The following is a 21,423-nucleotide window of genomic DNA, read 5'->3' as shown; positions in this document are numbered from 1 at the left end:
CATCAGGTCAGGATGCCGCCTGGTCTCCTCCCCATGGAGGTTTTCTGGGCACATCTCACTGGGAGGAGACTCCAGGGAATACCCAGAACTCACTGAAGGGACTATTTGTCCTGTGTAGCTTGCGGACGCCTTGGGATAACATGGAGGATGTGGCTGAAGAGAGGGAGGAAAGGGGTTTCCTCCTGGACCCTATCTCAAATAAGTGAAGTACAATACATGGATGGACAGATGATCGAACAGACAGACAGATGAACAATACAGTACTGTGCTTAGTTTTGGCCACAGTTTATGTGTCTGTTATATAAGGTTGATGAATTAACTTTAGATCCATTTCAAAACCTTTTCATTTAACAGGCTTCTGGTATATGCAGAAAATATTAGCATAATATCGCTGTAGTAGGAGATCTGCATTAATTAACTAAAATTAACAATTGACAGTCACCATCTCATCAAGTACTCTGCACTCTTTCTTGACTTTACCTACTTCACGTTTCGATTTGACGTCTAACGTTTAAGCCACAGCAAATATGACTTCTGGACATTTGGCAGAATCTGCTTGCAGTTTTTTCCTGTACCACACTTTTGGTTTTCCATTTGTATTTTTGCTTTCTCTTAGCAGTGAACCCTAATCCGGCCATTAAGAATGTTCTCTTGGTAATAACACCATCATTTGAAGTGCAGTTAAAGTTTTGTGGTTCCTAATTTAAAAGGGAGGAACTGGCCTGAGAGGAAAACAGCAACATTTTTTGAAGAAAACATCAAGGTTGTGTTACACACAACCTTGTGGGAGAGTGTGTAACGGACTGACGAACTGTTCCAAAAAGTATGTTCGCAGCAAAAAAGATAATGCAGTGGATCATTACAAGAAGACCAGAGGAATATGAAATATCCATATTTCAACATGATGGTGGTTTCATATGACAGAAAAACAGAGGGAATACCTGAATCTGAACAATAGATTTCAATTCAAATGTGAAGCATATGCATTAAACTCTTCCAAAAAGTGATTTATACGATCAACGATAATGATCACTTTGGAGGAAAGGTGTTCCCTCTTGCTTTCACATTCTTGTATTTTTATTAGTGAGAGATTTAGAACTTTTTCTGCCTTTGGTCCAAAGGTTTGGTCGGAGTTTGTCTTGTACTGGCAGTTTCTGAACCATCTTTAGCTTTGTCTATCTTTATCTTTGTAACGACTCCAGAAGTGGCCCTTCTAATCTAGCTAATTGCCATTTTTCCTGAGCTTGGCCTTTAGAAAGAGGAGCCGGGTCACCAAACAGCCGTTGATCAAAACAACCTATTAGGGCGAGGAAACAAAAAGCTCTCACAGTCTGAACAATGCACCATCGGTTATTCACTGGTTCGCTTTGTGGGCTCAAAGCATTAATTAGGGCAATAACTTCATGCTAATGCCATTCTGTGGTCTCTATTTATGCTCCGGAGTTTGTCTGGGATTCTCTCCCCTGTTGCTTTTGCACATGTGTTGTTTCAATAATCAGAAAAAAATAATAAAAATACTGAAAATGTGGGAGACATGCCCTGTAATGGCAAAACTTTCTTGCCAAAACTAATATTCCTCACCAGGGCAGCTCCTAACAGGAATTGACATAATTACTCAGCCTGTTTCTTGTCTAATTAGCACCCTTCCGCAGTGGACAGGGACTAGCACTTTGGCAGGACAGGGGAAGTGGACAGGCATGGCCGTAACAACAGGAGAAGGGGCCCCTGGTTTCAACGTAATTAGGTGAGACAATGCCCCTGACTGTTTTTGAACTATGGCAGTGGCTCGGAGTTGGGGCCAAGTCGGCGAACAGACGCCCCGTGAGGTACATCTCGCCAAGACCCTAATAAGCCCCTAATTGTCCTTTCTTGTTTCACATGGACAGCACTAGCAGACATGAAGACAGCCTATTCCTGGTCTCCTGTAGAGAGCGTAGTCCCAGATGAGGGGACAGGGGTCAAGGTGCCCCTGAAAGCTCATTGAGGCCATTTAGCATTTGGACGTTAGATTCCAGTCAGTGTCTGTTAACATCCTGCAGGCACTTCTAAAATAAGCAGCATTATAAAGAGTCATATTCTTCAATAACTTGTGTCAAATTTTTTGTCATATTCCCCCAGAGACATTTGGCTACACAAAGAGAAAAACGCCGTATTCCAGATATATTTGTAATGGTGCCTTGCGACAACATCATACTTACTGAACCTTTTCACATTTCTTCATGACATAGCAATAAACACCAATGTATTGTAGCATAGCATAATTTAATGTGAAACACTGACAAAGTAGTTCAGAAATTAGAAATGGAAAGATAATGGCAAATATTTTACAAAAAAAAAAATGTGTGTGGCATGAGTTTGGATTCTAACTCTTACTTTTCTACCCCAGTACAACCAACCGCCTTTGGATATGATATTTGTACATATCTGTGTGTAATTTAATCACTGTATCCATACGGCTGTTATGTGAAAGCGTCAGACGATTGTCCTCAAAAAGACCCAGAGACCCAATGGATATGTCAGGGAGAAAGTTATCGTAAGCGTGGAACGTCTAACAGAGGTCTGTTGAATCCATCATCTGATCATGAGAAAAAATACGACAGAACTGTAAACCTACCCATTTATTGTGGAAGTAAACAGACAAACATTTTGTCTTTCCTCCAAACAGATTTGATTTTCAATCAGGAGTAGCGGAGCTTGTTTAAATTGGCTTGTTTCCTTCCAAAAATCCAGATTTTAAACATACTCCACAGATTTTTTTATGGGATTGAACTTCGTGCCATTCCTGATGTAAAAGAAAATGCTAGATTTTGCTATTAATCTTCTGTCATAATACCATGTATTATATTTGCAAAAAATATACACAAATAGTGTAAGTAATGTTCTTTTTTATTGACATAGTGTGACAATATATATTTTTAAAACATTTTCCATGAGAATTGAATGTCCAATTAAAAAAATGTATTTAATCTAAAATCTTAAATATATTATTTGCCGTTATTTAAGAATATAAACACATTTTCTATATCAGGCTTTATCAATACAAGCTATTTTGTTTAAAAAAATGTATGTTGCTTTGGTATTGTTTAGCTGGACTGAAGGCAAAAATGTCTCTAATGTCTGGTAAGGTTGCTGACTCCTGCTTTTACAACAAAATTTGACAATTTCTTAAACTTAACTTGTAGTTTTTGTTGGATATGCCACCAAACATGTAGCTTTTTCATGGATTTGCCATCGTATATTAGAAAGTGGATGTGACCTCTGATCCAAAAATACGTTTTTTGTAAGCATTTTGCTAAAAAGATTAAAAAGCGTTAAATTGACAGATGTTTCATGTCCACCAGGGGTCAGAGGACACACCTAATTAGGCTCATATCTAACCGCAACATTAGTGTTGATTTCTCCTTGCTATTAAGCTCTGGTTCCAAAAGATTTTCAGCCACATCTTTTAGATTTGTGCAGATACTTTCTTATTTCTGGGTGTAAATGAAACGCTTGTAGTACAGGCAGCTGGGCTCAACAGGCTGCATTTCAGCACTGCAAGATGAGCCCGTTTAACTAATCACACACTCAAACACACACAGAGCGGCCCATATGTTCAGGGCCACTTCTGACGGCAGGTGGTGCTCAGAAGATTCAACATTTCATAATTCCCTCTCCGCAACATCCCCTGCGGTCAAAGTGCCGCTCACAGGGACGTCAATCCGATGTACCCTCACTCCTTTAATTAGCTGTCAATTAGTGCAAATGAATCAACTCTTCGCCTAATTAAGCAATGCCACCAGGCAGCTCACGTACAGGCCATTGTGCGAGCAGCATGAGAAAACCTCAGCTAGCAAACTCGTTTTGGATCATGAGTGCAACCTAACGATCACACTGACAAACTCTGTTTATTGAACTCTGTGTCACAGTAACCTTGCTGCAGCTGCCAGATTTTGAACTAATTTCCTTCTTTGGCTAGAGATGTCAAACATCTTGATGTCTTTTATGTGCAAAATTATGTAATACAAGGTGTTGTTCTGCTCCATTTTTAAATCTTCTAAAGGTTTAGATGATTCTTAAAATGTCTAATATACATCTTATGCGGATTTAAATGAAATAAAACATTAAACAACAACAATGTTTTTGCCAGTTATAGTTCCTATTTTCTTCACTACGTCCTGTTTAGAATCACTATTACCAAAAGTAACTTAAAAAAATCCCCAAAACAATTTCATTGTCCAGTTTTAGGAGAAAAGTGACTAGCTGATCCAATAAGCTTAATGAGAAAGGCAATACAAATCTTCCAGTAATTCTCCATTCAAAAATACTAAAATTAAATGTATTATTCCTTTAGATAAAGGGCATGCAAAAATGATAAATTGAGGAAATCATCTGTTATTGACTTTTTTTAGCCTCTATTCCCATCCTAACTGTGTGATGCGAAAGAATTCACTCCTTTTCCAGCCTTGTTTGTTCATCTTCCAGTTGTTTTAAACTTTTCAATTATTGCTCTGACTTCATTTGGGCAAATTAAGATCAGTAAAAAAAATTTTTTTAGCTATTTTCTGACGTTTTTTAATCTAAACACATTTGCCTTACTTTAAACATATGTTCTATTGTCTTTCCCATGTTGAAGAGTTGCTAAGGGAAACAAGATTCTGTGTCACATCATATTTTGATCCTGAATACTAAGGAAGTCATGGTTTACTAAGGATACATCAGAAAATGCTGCACAGATTGCAATGGAATATTCACCAACTGGGACATTTGATTAAAAAAAAAAGAAAAAAAGTAATAACTGTAGAGGATGCTGCTGCTGCTGCAGCAAAAAAAGCTTCACCTATTTTGATGCTTTTTGCACAACACAACAAACAATCCCACACATCTGTAATGGTAGATGATCCCCCATCACGCGACAATTTTAGCCTGTGTGTGTTTGAGGTTTAATCAGCGGGATGAGAAGATTCACCCAGACTAGGGGCAGTTCAGTCGTCTCACCTCTTTCCACCAGCCACTCTGCGCCTTTACGGGCCACAATTGTCATTTAATGGATTAAACATTTATCCTTTCCTGTGCAAAGCCCCTCAGAGAGAGATGACAGCATCACCATGTTCACACAGCTAAACATCCCCCATCACACACACATCCACACGCTTACAGAAGCACGACAACGCCTCTTTTGACGGCACTGTTTGTGCTTAAAATTCAATTACCCACTTATTGATAGCTCTCTGGGGTCGTGGGGAGGTACGGATGATTTCCCACGAGACTCTGGGCTCCTCTGCACATCTCCAGCTGGATCTATTTCATGGCTTTGCTCATCAGCAGTCGGCGCAGATGGAGCACAGGAGGCCGTCGTACGCCTGCACACACCACCGCACGCTGACTCTAAAACACACACACACACACATCAAACACACACACAAAACAAGAAGAATATGTTGGTAACAGAGTGAAAGTGTTAAGATAATAGTAATAATGAGATTTATCTTTGAGTTTTACTACCACTACTACTTCTGCTACTGCTAATAAGAATGAAATTAATAACATTGCCTTCATTTACTTCACTTTCCTGCTTAATGGAGATAAATAAACAACTCGGGGGCAGGCTGACCATGACAGAGGATCTGACAAATACTTGACTGAATAGAGATGTATTTATGCTGGAGAAGTGATTGATGGATTGCTACACAGGTGAGCCTGATGACTGGATAATAAACAGCTGAGACAGTTGACAAACAACACCGGCAAATGCAAGGGAAAATACGCTCAGAATGAATTTCAAGAGATGAACATATCTGTTCTTATTTTTCTTCTTCCTCCTATATTCTTCGGTTTATATGCTTTACAATAGAAAAAAAAAAGTGAAATTGAAGTTGAAGAACCATCATCATCCCCAAGGAATAACATTAACTTATTAGGATTTTTATATAAACATAACAAATTACATAGAAAATGTAAATCTTCCTTCAAACTGTGGAACAATTATGGAATCACAGCTGTTAAACAATGTTCGAACTCTTTTTTAAAAAAATGTGGCTGCAACAAATTAACAATCGTCATACATGTAGAAATTGCAGAGGTTCCTTTTCAAGTGCTTATTCATACATACATAAATAAAAACATTTAAAAAACAAGCTAAAGTCACTGTGAATGTGAATACATAGAAGGTAAAGAAAAGGTACATATGAGAAGCTGGCTGTAAAATATACAAAAAAAAACCCAAAACAGTAAAATAACTGTTGTTTGGTTATTCAAGCATTATTATTCAGTATTATTTAACTGCTGTTGTTTGATATCTCCAAAAGCCACTAATTGCCTTTTCTATTTTATTTATTTTGTCCTACCTGAACATAGTGCCTAATCCCTCACCTTTAATATTTTAGACAGAACAACCCATTATATTTCATCCTTTTTGAATACTATTCAGTCCTAATAACGCAGATGAAACCATCTCTTTCACTGTGAAATGCCTCAGTTAGAGTGCTACACATTTATCATTAACTGGTTTACCAATTACACAGTTTCTTGAGCTTTAAACGAAACTAATCACCCCTCTCAGCCACAGGTAGGACCCTACAGGTTTGCCACGCGCCTCGGTGTCCCCAGAGGGTTCCAGCGGAGCCAAAGGAACGCTTGGTGAGCCACTGGCCTCGCCACGACGCTAATTACAGTCCTCATCTCTACTCTCCCACGGGACGCCACAAACCTGATGACAACACACAATAATCACAAGCATCACCAGGAAACAGCTGCTGCCTGCATGTCAATACCTTGAGGGTCAATGAGTGGAGTAGGATGGTGAGCTGCATTCCCAAAAGCAGGTTGTCTTGAATGTTTTTACCACACCATATTCTGTTTCGTTGGGATTTTAACACAAAGTAGTGGACAAAATCTGATGTAATGCAGAAAATACAGTCTGTTTCTACAAGTGATCTTTTAAAAAGTGTTCCATGCATTTAATCATCCCACTGAATCAATTTTCTTTAGAAACACATTCTGCAGCAATTACAGCAGAGCTTTTGGACTGTGTCTCTATCAGCTTTGCACTTCAAAATAATTTTATTTTCCCATGTTTTGTTGCAAAAACGGCTCAAGTACATTCAGATTTAGATGCAGAGTATATGGAAATTAATTTTCAAGTCTTGCTATAGACAGTTGGATTTAGGCCAGAGATTTGATGAGGGGATTTTAGCATATTGTGTTTGATCTAATCTTTCCAATGTAGCTTAGGCTGTGTGTGAGTGGTTATTGTTTTGCTGTTATGTGAACCTCTGTCCCAGAGTCAAGTGTTTTTGAGCCTCTGACTGGTTTTCTTCCCTTCAGTCAGCTCCACCTCTGTTCATAATGCTCCCAGCACCATTTTCATCAGTATTGTGTTCGGGGTGGCGTGTAGTGCTGCTTTTCCTCCACATGCAGGATTGTTGAACATTGGCCAAATGACTCAGTTTTGGTCTCTGAGATGGTAACTGGAGTGCCATCTTCTAAATGTTTCTTCACATTTTGCCGACAAGGAACAAGACTCTCTTTTCCTCTCTTAAATAGATCTTGATTCAGAGTTCAATGGGAGAAATTTAGAAACTAAAAATGAATCAAGACTTTGAGTAGCGTGGCACAAAACTCAAAATGATCTAAAATAAATTCTGACCAGACAATGAAGAGGAATCTTGCCGTCCTTTAATATGACAGGGTTGGAGTGTAGTCATCTTTCATAAAGTGACCCTGGATTGATGAGATCCACAGATTCCACTCAGTGTGATTGTTCATTAGCAGGGTGCTGAGCTGTAATAGCCTGCACACTTCTCTCAGCTGTAAATCTCTATCCCACTCTGCACCCCGGTTTGATCTCCTGTCTCATCAAAAGGGCTGTGAAGAATGAAGTCAGCTTGATGAAAAACAGAATGAGATTTATCTGCTCCACCCACCTACCGCCTCTTCACACTGAGACGAGCTTCGAGGCAGTAAATGGAATAAGGATGTGAGGCCCAGAAATGTGCTGGTGGAATGTGGATGTTTTTGAGATGCTGATGGGTCTAAAAACACTTTGACTGAAAGTCCCTTTTCTGTTTGAAATTTTTCCAGTATTTAATTGACAGGCAGCAAGGCCAAGACAGCTAAGGAAAAATAGGAACAGGCAGGAGCTCTCTGTTTTAATAAAGATATAAATTCAACAGCTAAATTGTAATTTTTAAAGGAAGTTTCAGACTCTGTTTGACCATTAATTACCCTAATTGCAAGCACCAGTCTCACTAATAAATTCAACAAATTGCTCATTTTGTTTTAAATATGCATATGATCCAACCACCTATCATAAAGCCTAAATAAAAAATCTAAATAATAATTTAAAAAAACATTAAAAAATTGTTTTTTTTATGTAACAGGGCCATGTTGTTCAATAGTTTCTGTGGGAAACTGATCCTGTTGGTTCCAGAGTTTTTCATTCACACTGTATGTGTTTCCCTTGGATAATATCTTGTTATCCTGGTGATTCACTGATCTAGTGATCTAGTGATGCCACTTCTGTTATTTCTAACCTGAATATTGTAAACAAGCCAACATCCTGGTAATTGTTTTAATCGTTAAAGCTGAATTATTCTAAATTTCAAATGCATGTTTTGTTTTATTTGCTGTGTGAATGACCACAAAGTTGCATCATGTGTTTTAACGATTAGTTGATGTTATATGATTTGGGAAAGAAAAAAATAAAATAAAATAAAAATTGCGATAAACCCTAATGAACTTTATTAAAGTCAGAGCAGGACAAGCATTTGTGCCAATTAACTTATTTTGAAGGGTTCTGGAAACATATTACTGTAACACTTAGGGGGAAATGAGATGAGGCTTAGTGTTTTTTTGTTTTTATCCTTTCTGAGAAATACTTCAGTACTAAAACTTTCTGACAGTTGGATGAAGTCACAGTCTGCCCATCGAGGGTGAAGACTCTGCTGCACAGCGTCCCATTCAGTCTGACCGTTTTCCTTGCAGTTCCATGTCATAAAATTTAGGTCAGAGAACAATGCAGTCTCTCTGGTAGACCGTAGCACGGTGCCAGGACCCTTCACATCCTCCTCTCTGACCCTCATCACTGTAACCTTTCAAATCCACCCCTCCACACTGTGTCAGATTGCAAAACATGCTGCAACTCAGTTGTTTCTTATGCAAAACTCAGAAAAGTACATTTACAGTTGGCGAGCCACATTGTGGTCAGATATACAGACAACACTTTATTTATGAATCTATGGATTTTTCAAAGATCTATGGATTTTTTTGCAGACGTGTCTGAAAGGTATTTTCATTTGTTTTGTCTAGAATATTGGATTGTACTGAAAAACCCCCCACAAAATTAAAGCTAAAAGAACAAGAAGTCAAGAAAAATTAGACATTTTTTATTTACATGAACATATTTTGCTTGACGGCTGCACAGTGGCGCAGTTGGTAGAGCTGTTACCTTGCAGCAAGAAGGTCCTGAGTCTCTCCAAATTCTCCCTAGGTGTGTGTGCATGGTCGTTTGTCCTCTCTGTCTCTGTGTTGCCCTACGACAGACTGGCAACCTGGACCTTGGACCACCAGGTCTTCTAAGGAGGGGTGAACCGGCCCAGGTCTGGAACGGAGCAGGTCAAATCCCCCGTACTGCTCAGTGGTGGGATAGATGCTACAGTTCAGCCTGAGCAAGATAGTGAGACCCAGTCTTTTTGCACTCATTAATAAACTACTGTCAAAACCTTATTCACATTTGTGCATCTTAAAGCTGCTTTAACACTCATTCTTGCTTCTTGTTTCATCGAAATCCTTCAAAATGCAGTGGGGATTCTTGTCTAACACCGCCTCCTGGTGGAGGACAGCAGACACTAAACTCTTTTGTTAAGTATCATAAACCTGCAACCCCTGAAACTTTAACTTACTTTTGCTGAAGTGTGACAGTTGAATGAACACATCTCTGCTTGCTCGTTGTTTACTAAGTTGACTTTATCTGTTGAACATACCAGAATGTCTGAAGGTTTTAAGTTGCACAGGGTTGATGTAGTTTCTGGTGTACCCCAGAAGGAGGCGGTGTCGGACAAGAATATCAGCTGAAGTTGGAAAGATTTTGATGAAACAAGAAGCTAGAATGAATGTTAAAGCAGCTGTGTGATGCAAAAATGTAAATGTTCGGGTGACACTAGTGTATTATTGAGTATAAAAAGACTGGGTCTCACTGTGTCACTCAGGCTGAACTGCAGCATCTATTCACAGGGGCGATCCCACTACTGAGCAGTACGGGGGATTTGACCTGCTCCGTTCCCGACCTGGGCCGGTTCACCCCTCCTTAGAAGACCTGGTGCTCCAAGGCTCCCCCAGGAACACCATATCTATACTGAACTTAGTGTGGACCCCCATTCAACATAGCCCACTGCAGCTCAGAGATCCTGAGCTCAAGCAATCCTCCAGCCTCAGCCTCCAGGTAGCTTGGATTACAGGTAAGAGCCACCTCACCCGGCGACAAGCAGCTGCTCTGACAAGAAATTGACCAGGAGAGACCAGATGATAGCAGGCGAGGATAGAGAGAGACACCAAGTGGTGGAAGATATTACTGCATGCGATAAAGTTAAATGAGTCAGGTTTTTTTTTTAAAGTGCTACTTGTATTGTGAATATTTAACCGTCCAAAGTGACTCTGCATATTTTCATAAAAACTGAAAGGATAAGGTCTGACAGGATAGATGAATGGATAGATGGACTTGTTTTTAGAGAATCTATTTTCTACAATTTTGCAGCCTCTTCTCTGTTATCTGTCATTTCAAGACGACTTTAAGAGGACCTCCAAATGTTCAGAAATAAAATGTAACGTTTTTAGCTTTAGCAGCAGACACCAAGCAAATAATTATCCTTCGGTAAATTAAACTTAAGTATCGACATGGTTTCAGCTAAAAACACGACAACCAGTACCTAAAGATGTACCAATATTCTTGTAGGTTTTCTGTTATGGAAATAAATTTGATCTGTGAAGATTTAGCTGTTGCCTTTTCATATTAAATGATTCACAGGTCATTAATAAGTCCACTTGAAATGGTTAAGAACAAAAGACTGAAAATTTGAAGACACCAGTCTGTCTAAAGAGAAATCCATTATTTCATCCATCCTGCCACGCCAACCTTACCCTGCCAAATTTTGTGGAAAAGAGGTTGAGTCACCCTGGATGCTTGAATATTCACAAAGAAGACCTCAAGAAAGCTTGAAAATGTTTTCGAACAACACTTAAACCAAAAACTTTTAAACTTGTTCCCATGTAGTTCGCTACTGTGCCACTCAGTGTCCCTCTCTTACAGCTCCTGCTAGTATCTCGTCTCTCCTGGTCAATTTCTTGTCAGAGCAGCTGCTTGTCGCCGGGTGAGGTGGCTCTCACCTGTAATCCAAGCTACCTGGAGGCTGAGGCTGGAGGATTGCTTGAGCTCAGGATCTCTGAGCTTCAGTGGGCTATGTTGAGTGGGGGTCCACACTAAGTTCAGTATAGATATGGTGTTCCTGGGGGAGCCTTGGAGCACCAGGTCTTCTAAGGAGGGGTGAACCGGCCCAGGTCGGGAACGGAGCAGGTCAAATCCCCCGTACTGCTCAGTAGTGGGATCGTCCCTGTGAATAGATGCTGCATTTCAGCCTGAGCAACACAGTGAGACCCAGTCTTTTTATACTCATTAATAAACTACTGTCAAACCCTTATTTACATTTGTGCATCTTAAAGCTGCCTTAACACTCATTCTTGCTTCTTTCTTCATCAAAATCCTTCAAAATAGCAGCGGGAATCTTGTCCAACACCGCCTCCTTCTGGACTTTACCATACACTACATCAAGCTGGAGAAACTTTAACGCTCGGTTCAGTTTCAAATGACCTTTCATTCGTCGTTTTATAAAGACGATTTTATAATCGTCTTTATAAAATGAAAATTTGTATTGTGGCATTAGTATGTCCGTATTGTTTGTTTTTTTAAAAAAAATTGATCCGACTGCGTCATACTGAGACATTAATATAACTTCATCTCAATAAAAACAGAATAATATAATTTATCAATTAATTCAGTTTCTCTGTATCCCTGCAGAATTAATATATTTTCTCAGCATGGTGCTACCACCATTCCATAAAGGTCAGATTTGTGCAGTGCATGACTAATAGTTGTCTTGTTAGCAGTTCGGCCAACAGGACAACTGTGTGGTTTGGCTGTGTTCAGTTTCTTCAAATCTATTATAGCCTGTTGGCTGCTTCGCTGATGAATCCTCTCCTGGCCTTGTCATGGCATGGTAGGTTTAGTTGTGCCATACCCTTTCCAGTTTAAGATGACACAATATGACTCTATGAGGTTTTGTAAACTAACCTTATTTTAATCGTCTTTGCAATTTAATCCCTGACCTGTCTCTTGTGTTTTTTTGTTCACTATTGTTCTCTAACAAACCTTTGACTTTTTCACAACACAGATAAATACATACTAAAATTGGATTACAGATGGAGGAGCCTGTTTACTAGTAACCTTTCATATTGACTTTTCAAATAGCATCTCATTAAAATGAGCAAAACTCTGTTTTTACAACATGATCAAAACGTATAAAACTTCATGATGTAAAAGCAGTTTTCAAGGCATTTTAATTATCCAACATTACACCTTGATATTACTCTTTTACTGCACACCTGGTTTGTGAAAGCAAAAATAGTAGCTATAGACACTGTCACTGTCTGGACTTCACACATTGGACACGACGAGTCATAAATGTCATTCGTGTATGAGTAAATACTTCATACATGATAACAGCAGTGTTGATATTTTTATGCTCAGAAGTGTTTCAATGATCATTTTCCCAAATCAGAAGCTTAAAAGAAACCCTCCCCTCAGCTACTTCCAAGAAACACTGACCACTTATCAGGGTGCTTAAAATGCTTCCTTAGCAAATGTTTTTCAGAAAGATCTACTTGAGAGAGCAGATTGTTGCTGAAGTTTGTGTATTAGAAGAATGCAGATGACTACACACACATCATATTACAAGAGTGTGTACATACAAAGTTCTTCAGTAAGTAGGTTTCTCAGAATATTCTAGAAGCAAACACATTTTGGTTAGTATTGAACCATGTTGTGCTTCTCTCCTGGTTACCACAAAACTGGACAAATCAGCTTTTCTCCTTTCTTTTCTTTTCTTACACTCTCAACTCTGTTGGACAGCCTTAAATGCCAAGTATTAGAAATGTCTGCCCTTGCCCAAGCTCTTCAAAATTCCTGCGATGGTGGAACATGTTTTTGTGTGGGAGGACTGTTCTGCCAAGCAAAGCTGTTTTAGTCCTGATTCTTTTTTTTTCTCACAAGAAAATCTTGTTCTTGCGCCGCCAAATGCTTTCTCGTGACGGGGGCCAAACAAGAAAGGGCCTATAACAAGTAAAAGGGCAACTGCGGCTTTTAATTAGTCTATCTCTAGGTTTCACAGTGCAGTAAAAAAAGAACAGATATTTTGTGTTTTGTGTTCTTTGTTGTACTACTTAAATGTTTTAGTTAATCAAAAAAGAACATCAAAAATTACCTGAGTGAATATAAAAATGCATTTAACAAAGGAACCCCTCTGACAAAATAAAGTAGGATAAAGATCTCTAAAAGCAGCACATCACTCCCATGTCTAAATGAATTCAAGAAAGGACCAGAAACAAGACATTAACAGATATTATACTGAAAACTGTTCTAAAACCAATTAATTATCTTTTAGCCTCCAACAAACCACATTGAGAAAAAAGTTCACAAAAGTAGCTGGCTTACGAAAATTGCTCCTAGAATGCTTTAAAACTCATCAGGCTTTGTTTGCCACAGTCAAGGTCAGTGTTCATGTTTGAACAATGAGAAAGAGGAACAATAAGCAAAAAAATGCCTCCATGGGAGGACTCTAAGGCAAAAATGGCTGCTGACCCCCTCAAAAAATATATGTCTTACATTTCCCAAAAGCACATACTTATGAGCCCTTAGACATTTGGTAAAACCTCTGGTGGTCTGACAAGATGACAGTGGAGATTTTTGGAGGATATGCATCCTGTTACATCTGTTGTGGAAAAGAGAAAGACCATGCCTTCAGTCAAACATGATGGTGGTAGAGTGATCGTCTGGGACTGCTGTAGCTGACAGAACGACAGACCTTGAACAATAAACGATACTGGGAAATCCTGACAGAGAATATCCATTCATAACCTTAAGCTCAACTACACTTGAGTTTTGCAACAGGGACAATAATTACAGGCACACCGACGCCACCTCTGCTTAGTTCCTATAAACCAAAGTAAAACTTTTAGAGTGGCCTAGTCAAAGACTAAATTTGAATCTGATTGAGATCCTGTGGAGTGACATTAATGCTCAAAATCCCTCCAGTGTGGCTGAATTGTCATGATTCTGCAAAGAAGAGTGGGCCAAAGCTTCTTCACAGCGATGACTCATTGCCAGTTATCACAAATGCTTGAATGTCCTGGCAGGGGTTGCAAAACCAGCCACTAGGTTTCGGGGGCAATTATTTTGTTTGCGCAGACCCAGTGTTTTTGACAGCCTTTAATAAAATTATTTTTCCTTATGGACTCAAGTTATCTTTATCTAATATCAAAATTAGTTTGATAATCTTAAGTATTTAGGTATGACAAAAAGGAAAATCAAAATAAATCTGTAGGGGGGACCAATAATTTTTCAGAAAGAATGCTTGGATTTGAGGGCAAAATTCTATACATTTCCAGTATATTTTGCCCCCACAGAGGCTGCAAACATCCACCAAATTTACATTTTTCTCAGACAATCCCCACACTTGCAGCATCATTTACAGTGAAAGGCTACAAGGGAATTCTGAGTGGGTTTTTGGGGAGCCCCTTTAGCATTTCTCAATGCCGCGAGGCCTCGATGTCGCCCTCACTTATTCGCAGCTGGTGTGTCGCAAAGCGAGACGGCATGGCGCAGAATGTGGAAATCACCATAAGACATGTCGATATTCGAAGCCCAGTCACCCATGCCAGAGGTTTGGGATGTGGAGTCCCTGGAGGACTGAGTCGAAACGCAGCATCATATGAGACTGCCAAAAAAAGGGGAAGAAGATATACCCCTAATGTCTGTTTGATACTTACCTACAGACATTAAAGTAAGGCTGCACAAAAAACAAACAAAACAAAACAAAACAAAAAAATAACATTTGTCTCCTGTAGAAAGTTGATTGTTTTTAAGTTGTTGTTTTTTTTAAAATTAATTTTACACAAAGTTCCTGATATCCTGAAGGTGTTGATGAGTTAAAATGGATGTGATAAGTTATTTCTCAGGAATTTACACAATTAGTTTGAATTCAAACTTTCCATCAGACATGTGACTTCCAGTCTAATGCAACTTACCCAGATTCTTACCAGAAGCCACATCAGATATAGATAATTAGGTATACAACTCTCACAGTGTGTGTATATGTGTGTGTGTGTGAGACAGAGAGTGAGAGAGAGAGCGAGAGAGAGAGAGAGCGAAAGAGAGAGAGAGAACGAGAAAGAAGGTGAAAGAGGAGGAGTGTCAGAGAGGGAAAGAAAAGAGGGAAGAAAAAGACTCATTGCTCATTAAGCGGTAAGCCAAGTTCTGCTCAAAACTAGCTCTACAAAGACTTTCTTTACTGACACACACACACACATACACACTTTTTCAGAAATCCAAAGCAGAAGTGGACAGAGACACCGGTTTTCAGTCGCTGTGGTTGGCTATGGCTCAGGGCTCTGACAGCAACGACGCAAGCTACAAGTCCCCATCACCTGGAAGCAGACCGGTAAGTGTGTCATTTTTTAACATTTTTTGTTTACCTTTTCAGATAATCTCCAAATAGTTTTACTGAAAGAGTACACATATAAATTAAACATGTGTCTCTTAGATCGCTCTCTGTGTTTCATGCACACTTTGTGGCCGTCGAGGCTCCTGTCTTTGGTAGCTCTTTTTTCACAGCTTGTCAGGGTGTTTCACTTGCACACATGGGCTGGAGGCATGACTCGCATCAAGTGTAGGCTTTTTTGAATTGCACAATTCATCACTTGCCCAAGCTGTGGGAATCCTTGTTTTTTTTCTTCTTTTTCTTCTTCTCCTTTTTTTTTTTTGCAATTCTCGAAAGTGTGAATGATCTAAAAGCTGCCAGGAAAAAGCATTTATGTGACCATCATCCTTCTGCCTTCACGTGTGCAAGCCTTTTTTCATCATGGCAATTCATATGGGAGTGTCTGGTGACTTTCAGGCTACATTACCAGACAAACAGAGAGAGAGTTGTTATCTCTTTGATGTACAACTGAATCAGCATTTAGAGATGGATTAGTTATTGTGATACCAAGAGCGTTAGGGACATGAAACAGGGTGTGCGTTACAGCTAACCGAAGACTCAGCCACTCCCTGACCCTACCCTTCATATTGGGCTCTATGCAAACCCAATCTCATTTCAAACTGCCATTAGCATACATAACACTCCAATTTGTAGCCACCAGTGATAGATAGAAACTTTTGGGTGGTATTGTTTTTGTATGCGTTGCATCGACTGAAAGGTGGTTGTGTTTTTGCCAGAGCTCCTCGGATGACGTGAAGAAAGTGATGAGGCGAGAGAAGAACCGAATTGCTGCACAGAAGAGCCGGATGAGGCAAACTCAGAAAGCTGACAGCCTTCACCTGGTGAGGAAGCTAAAAACTTTGTTACAAACATCACACCCAGCAGTAGAAGCATGAGCTTTAAGCCCTGCGGATTATCTTATTTTGCAAAACATGCTCTAACAGACAAAGACTTAACTACAGGACATGTTAATCAATGCCCAAAATATCTAGCTTTACCTTAACTTACAACATTCCCATTACGAGAGAACTTTATGTCTCTGGGAATTGGTTTGTACTTTATTTACAAAATGCTACCTGACCATGTGGTGATGTGTCATGGCTTCTGTTGGGCTGCACACTTGGGCGCTTCTCTATGTGTTTGCAGAAGATTAAGGAATAAATTAACACGTGTGGGCAATCAAATAATCCAGCGCCAAAGACTGCAGCCCTGCCGAGCTCAATGGCAGGAGTGTGTGTTCAGTCAGCTAATTTTATGTGATATTTGTCATCTGTGTTGACTTACATGGATCTCCAGGTTCGGGTCTGCATAACATCAAAAGTAGCTAAATTTGATTTCCCTCTGTTTAACTTTTTATCATTTTTTTTAAAAAGGACAATTTGTACCTTAACACCGTGCTCTGCTGCCGCCACTCTGTTTTCAGAACATTAACTTCTGTGAACTTTATCTGATAATTTGAAGAGATTTTGACATTCAGAAAAGCCACATCGTAGGCCGTAGTAGATTCTGTGAAACAGATCTGAATGCATGACACTACTTCCAGTGAAACATGCTGCATTTTATCAATCTCTTTAAAACCCTGTCACATTCACAAAGAACACCAGGGGACCACAGAACATGCTCTGTGGTTTTGCTTTCATCGTCTCGCTAGATAAACAGGAAGGTGAATTTTTCCCTTGCTGTGACACAGTCTCTTATTTCCTGTTTCTTCTGTAGTATTTTTTTCTCTGTAAATGAGTTTGAATGTTGTGTGTCGTGGGCAGCAGGGGAGAAAAAAAAGGCTGTCACTTCTTGTAAAGCCCTGATAGCAGTGGGCTGTATTTGGCTAAGTGACGCAAGTACATGGGGTTTACCCAGAGCTTCTCTGACAGTAAGGACCTGAAGGTTTTGGTCATGGTGAGATGACCTTTATAGTACCTGAGTGGAAGATTTTTGCTCCACAATTCCCACACAAAAACGGTAAAGAAAAAAAAAAAACACAAAAAAAGGAAAAAAAAAAAAGGTTTCTGGTTGTGACGTACAATTAACTCTTTTTAAGCTGTTTTGGAAAGTCAAGCTCTCAAACCCTTTGAATGGCAACTTCTCACACTGTGATGCTGCTGCAAGACTTTACAGGTGGTTTCTCTTGTTTTTCCAGACTTCTGCAACGCAGTTGATACTCTATCTTACAGAATTGTAAAGAAGACTAAAAAGTTACCTAATTTCTTTCCTTAATTTCAGTGTAGAAGCAGATTTTATTGACTTGTTTGGCTAAAAAAAAACATGTTTTGTCGAAATGAATAATACTCTCATACCTAACAAAATATTAACATTTTGTACATATGGCTTCCAAATGAAAACTGTGTTCTTAATAGGATAAAATAAAATTACAAAATATAAACTCTTGAAATTTGACCTAGTAAAAAGAATTAGTTTGTTTTATCTTATATGACAGTTTGCTTATAAATGATGCAGACCATTTTAGGAAAAATATTAACACTTGAAAAGTACAAAACTTTGACAACAACTACATATTTAAACAACATCTAGAGCCTGTAAATTGTTATATATGGGTTTCATTATATTAGGTAACTTGCATTATATTGTCATTTTGTTATGTAGCTCAGACGTTTACCTGTCTATATCCTGTATATGATATATGCTTCATTTCATTCACAATAATTGTGTTGTAATGTGTTTTGTAGTCAGAAAATGAAGATTCTTGTTCATATTTAGGCTAAAGTATATTTGATGTCTAATGCTAGTTGAAAATGTCAGCTATTATTTGCATGATAGTCCACACACAAGGAACTGATAAGTTGTTCTGGGCTGAAATATTTCATGCAAAGTGGTGGTTTTTAGTAGAATGTTAAAACACTATCCTGTTAACAGGATAATAAGTCAACAAACTCCTGCTGAGCAAGATTGCTTTAGTATGTCCTGTAACAGTTAAAGGCCTTTGGTTTATTCAGAAAAAAAATGTTGTGTGATGACGGCATCCCCTAGGGGACTCCTCAGAGTATCGGGGGAGATTCAGTGACTAGCAGGAAGGAAATATCTTAAATTATTTAAATAATAACTTAAGCGTCTGTGCAAGATTCCTTTTTGTGCCTATATATTGTGGAAATTTGGGTTGGATGTACAGATTCGACAACCAAGATGTATCAAACTGTAATAATTGGTTTTCTTGGAAGAGTTGTGTTGTTTATATAACTTTACATTTCGTGGTTATGATGGTCCAGGAATTTTGTGAGGGAAGTTAGAGATTTTCCAGCTTTATCAAAAGAGTACTTTACCATTCCTGAAAAACCCTACTCTGAAATGAAAGATCTTCAGAAAAGGAGAAATGAAATTGTGACCTAAATTTTAAGAAGTACTGCATCATAATGTGTTATTTTTTCTAAAGGTCACACAAAAAGAAATTCCTCATAGTTGTATTTTAGCTAAAACAAATGCAATATGTTGTGATACAATAAATTGCTTTTAAGACACTGTTCTAGATTTCAATAGCATTTTAAAGGTATTGCACTTTCTTCTTTTTTATGCATGTTCCTCTTAAAAAGACCTCACTCTTTACATTTTTGGAAAACTGTTAAAACTGTAGCAATAAGAGGAAGAAAACGCATTAATAAAACATATACATTTAGTAACACTTGTGTTTTTTTTCAGTTTTGACGTAAAAAGTCAGAGAGAAGTTGAAAAGAAAATGTAACCATAGCCAAATCCATTCAAAAGCACCAGTACCAGCAGCAATGTTTATGTGAGCTCTGGGTCACACTACTCCTTTGGCCAGTCCCACCTCTCCATTTTAAAAATACACATTACCATTATGTAAAAACTGGTATGAAATGCCCCGGTGCAGTGGCTATACACGATAGCACACCGGCAAACACAAATATGAAAAACAGAATGGTATGACACAATCTAAGTGTTTTCATTTCAAACAAAAACACAACAATTATCCCAACATTCATTGGAATAATATAACTAGTTATAGTCCTATTAATGTTATTTATATTATTTATTAACTATGTCTTTTGCAAGCATAACTTTCCAAGCAACTAAAGGTGGCTTTTTTTTTTGCAAGTGTGTGAAAAGCGCACCAATTATGTTCAGCAACATCTTGGGAAGGGGCACTCCAATCCATGCTCCATCCAGCAGACACAACTTCAGTCACTCTGACACGTTTTATGGCATCTTAAAACAGACTTTGAAACGGAATATTGAAGCAGTGTGGTTTTGAAACCATGACTTTTTACAACCTTGATGTGGTAACCACCCAAAGCTTGTTGTGCCCTCATTAATAGAGTCACAGGACATTTCATTCTTGCTTTGGCCAAGACGTTTGAAAAGACATTTAAGCACAAGATCATGTAAAGTAACCTAAAAAAGACTGGTCTGGCTGTTCATTTATCTAGCTTGGCATAGCAGCATAGAACCACTTTCTGTTATTTTGAGCTCAGATCGAACATCCTGTTCCTGTGTGTTTCCAGGAAAGTGAAAACCTGGAGAAGGAGAATGCCGCCCTGAGGAAGGAGGTGAAGCAGCTCACAGAGGAGGCCAATTACCTGTCGTCCGTGCTGAGCAGCCACGAGCCCCTGTGCACCGGGCTGGCCCCGCAGACCCCGGACCTCCTCTACCCTCCCCATCAGAGCAGCTACCACCGCCAGCACATCGCCGTACCACACTACCAGCGCTGACCTGCCCGAGGGCCTGTGGCTAAAACAGATGACTGACCTCAACAGACACAGACTGACAGGAGACGTGTGTCTTTTTTATTGTTAAAACATAGTTAAGGCAAGACAGGCTAACTTGTCCATCATACAACGAGCCCAAACTGTAACCGGTAGAATTCAAGACATATTTATTTTGCTTCTTCATGTCTCTTTGCTTTCTGATTGTAAATCCATATGTGAATTTAAATGGCTTGGTAAGTAGGTTTATCAAATAGTCCATGTTTACAAAGAGAGAGGAAGAAATATTGTGCTCACATTTGCAAATGCTTATTTTTAGTATTTCATAGAGCACCTTTTGTCATCTCATGTCTTGTGTTCTTCGTGTTTGTAATGTTTTTGTGTGCGTGCATGTGTGTGTGGGCGTGTGTGTGTGTGTGTGTGTGTATAAATGCTCAGGAGCCTTGACAGTGTTGATTGTGGACAAAAAGAATGTAAATGTAAAAAAGAAGGCTGGAAATGAAGGAATGGTTAGTGAGAAGACCCAGTGGATGTATTTATTAAATTTTATGCTTTTTCTTTTTCTGAAACATCATCTGTAAACCTTCTGGGTTCATGTTATTCTTTTGTTTGCTAGGACAGCTGGGTGTGCAAAGTCTGCACAGGTGCTGATAACACGGACACGTGACAGACGTTTTATTTCTCTGCTCAGACGCCACTAGGTGGCACTGTTTAACAGTGTGTGAGATTGAATTACAGTAGCTTATATTTATAAAGCATAAAATAAATCATTTGTGGATTGATCTGTGTGTGCGGATAAGGGTTCATTATGGCCCTTGAGCTCCACTGTCACCTTTTGCTTGTGCTCCACTCCTGGTGGCCTAAATCAAACAATCTGTTATCTGCAGTGTATTAAAGCAGGAAGTAAATGTAATAAACTGGCTTTAATTGGTTTAATTTTTATCACTGACTCTTTTGTAATAAAG

General features: G+C 38.9%; 1 protein-coding gene across 2 annotated transcripts; it reads left to right on the top strand.

Moving 5' to 3' along the window:
• The first annotated feature begins 15,467 nt into the window (after positions 1-15,467).
• Positions 15,468-21,394, top strand: batf (basic leucine zipper transcription factor, ATF-like). 2 transcript variants are annotated; one of them, XM_032585391.1, is made up of 4 exons: positions 15,468-15,550; positions 15,630-15,746; positions 16,523-16,627; positions 20,258-21,394. In XM_032585391.1, exons 2-4 carry the CDS (start codon positions 15,684-15,686, stop codon positions 20,462-20,464), a joined length of 375 nt encoding a protein of 124 aa, XP_032441282.1. In that variant the 5' UTR covers positions 15,468-15,550; positions 15,630-15,683; the 3' UTR covers positions 20,465-21,394. The 2 variants fall into 2 exon arrangements, with proteins under 2 accessions (XP_032441282.1, XP_032441281.1); XM_032585390.1 differs by having other exon boundaries at positions 15,532-15,746.
• The last annotated feature ends 29 nt before the right edge of the window (positions 21,395-21,423 follow it).

This window comes from Xiphophorus hellerii, chromosome 15 (assembly GCF_003331165.1).
Source record: "Xiphophorus hellerii strain 12219 chromosome 15, Xiphophorus_hellerii-4.1, whole genome shotgun sequence".
NCBI classification, from domain to species: domain Eukaryota; kingdom Metazoa; phylum Chordata; class Actinopteri; order Cyprinodontiformes; family Poeciliidae; genus Xiphophorus; species Xiphophorus hellerii.
Note: the sequence above shows the minus strand (reverse complement) of the source record. Positions and strands in the feature narration are given on the sequence as shown.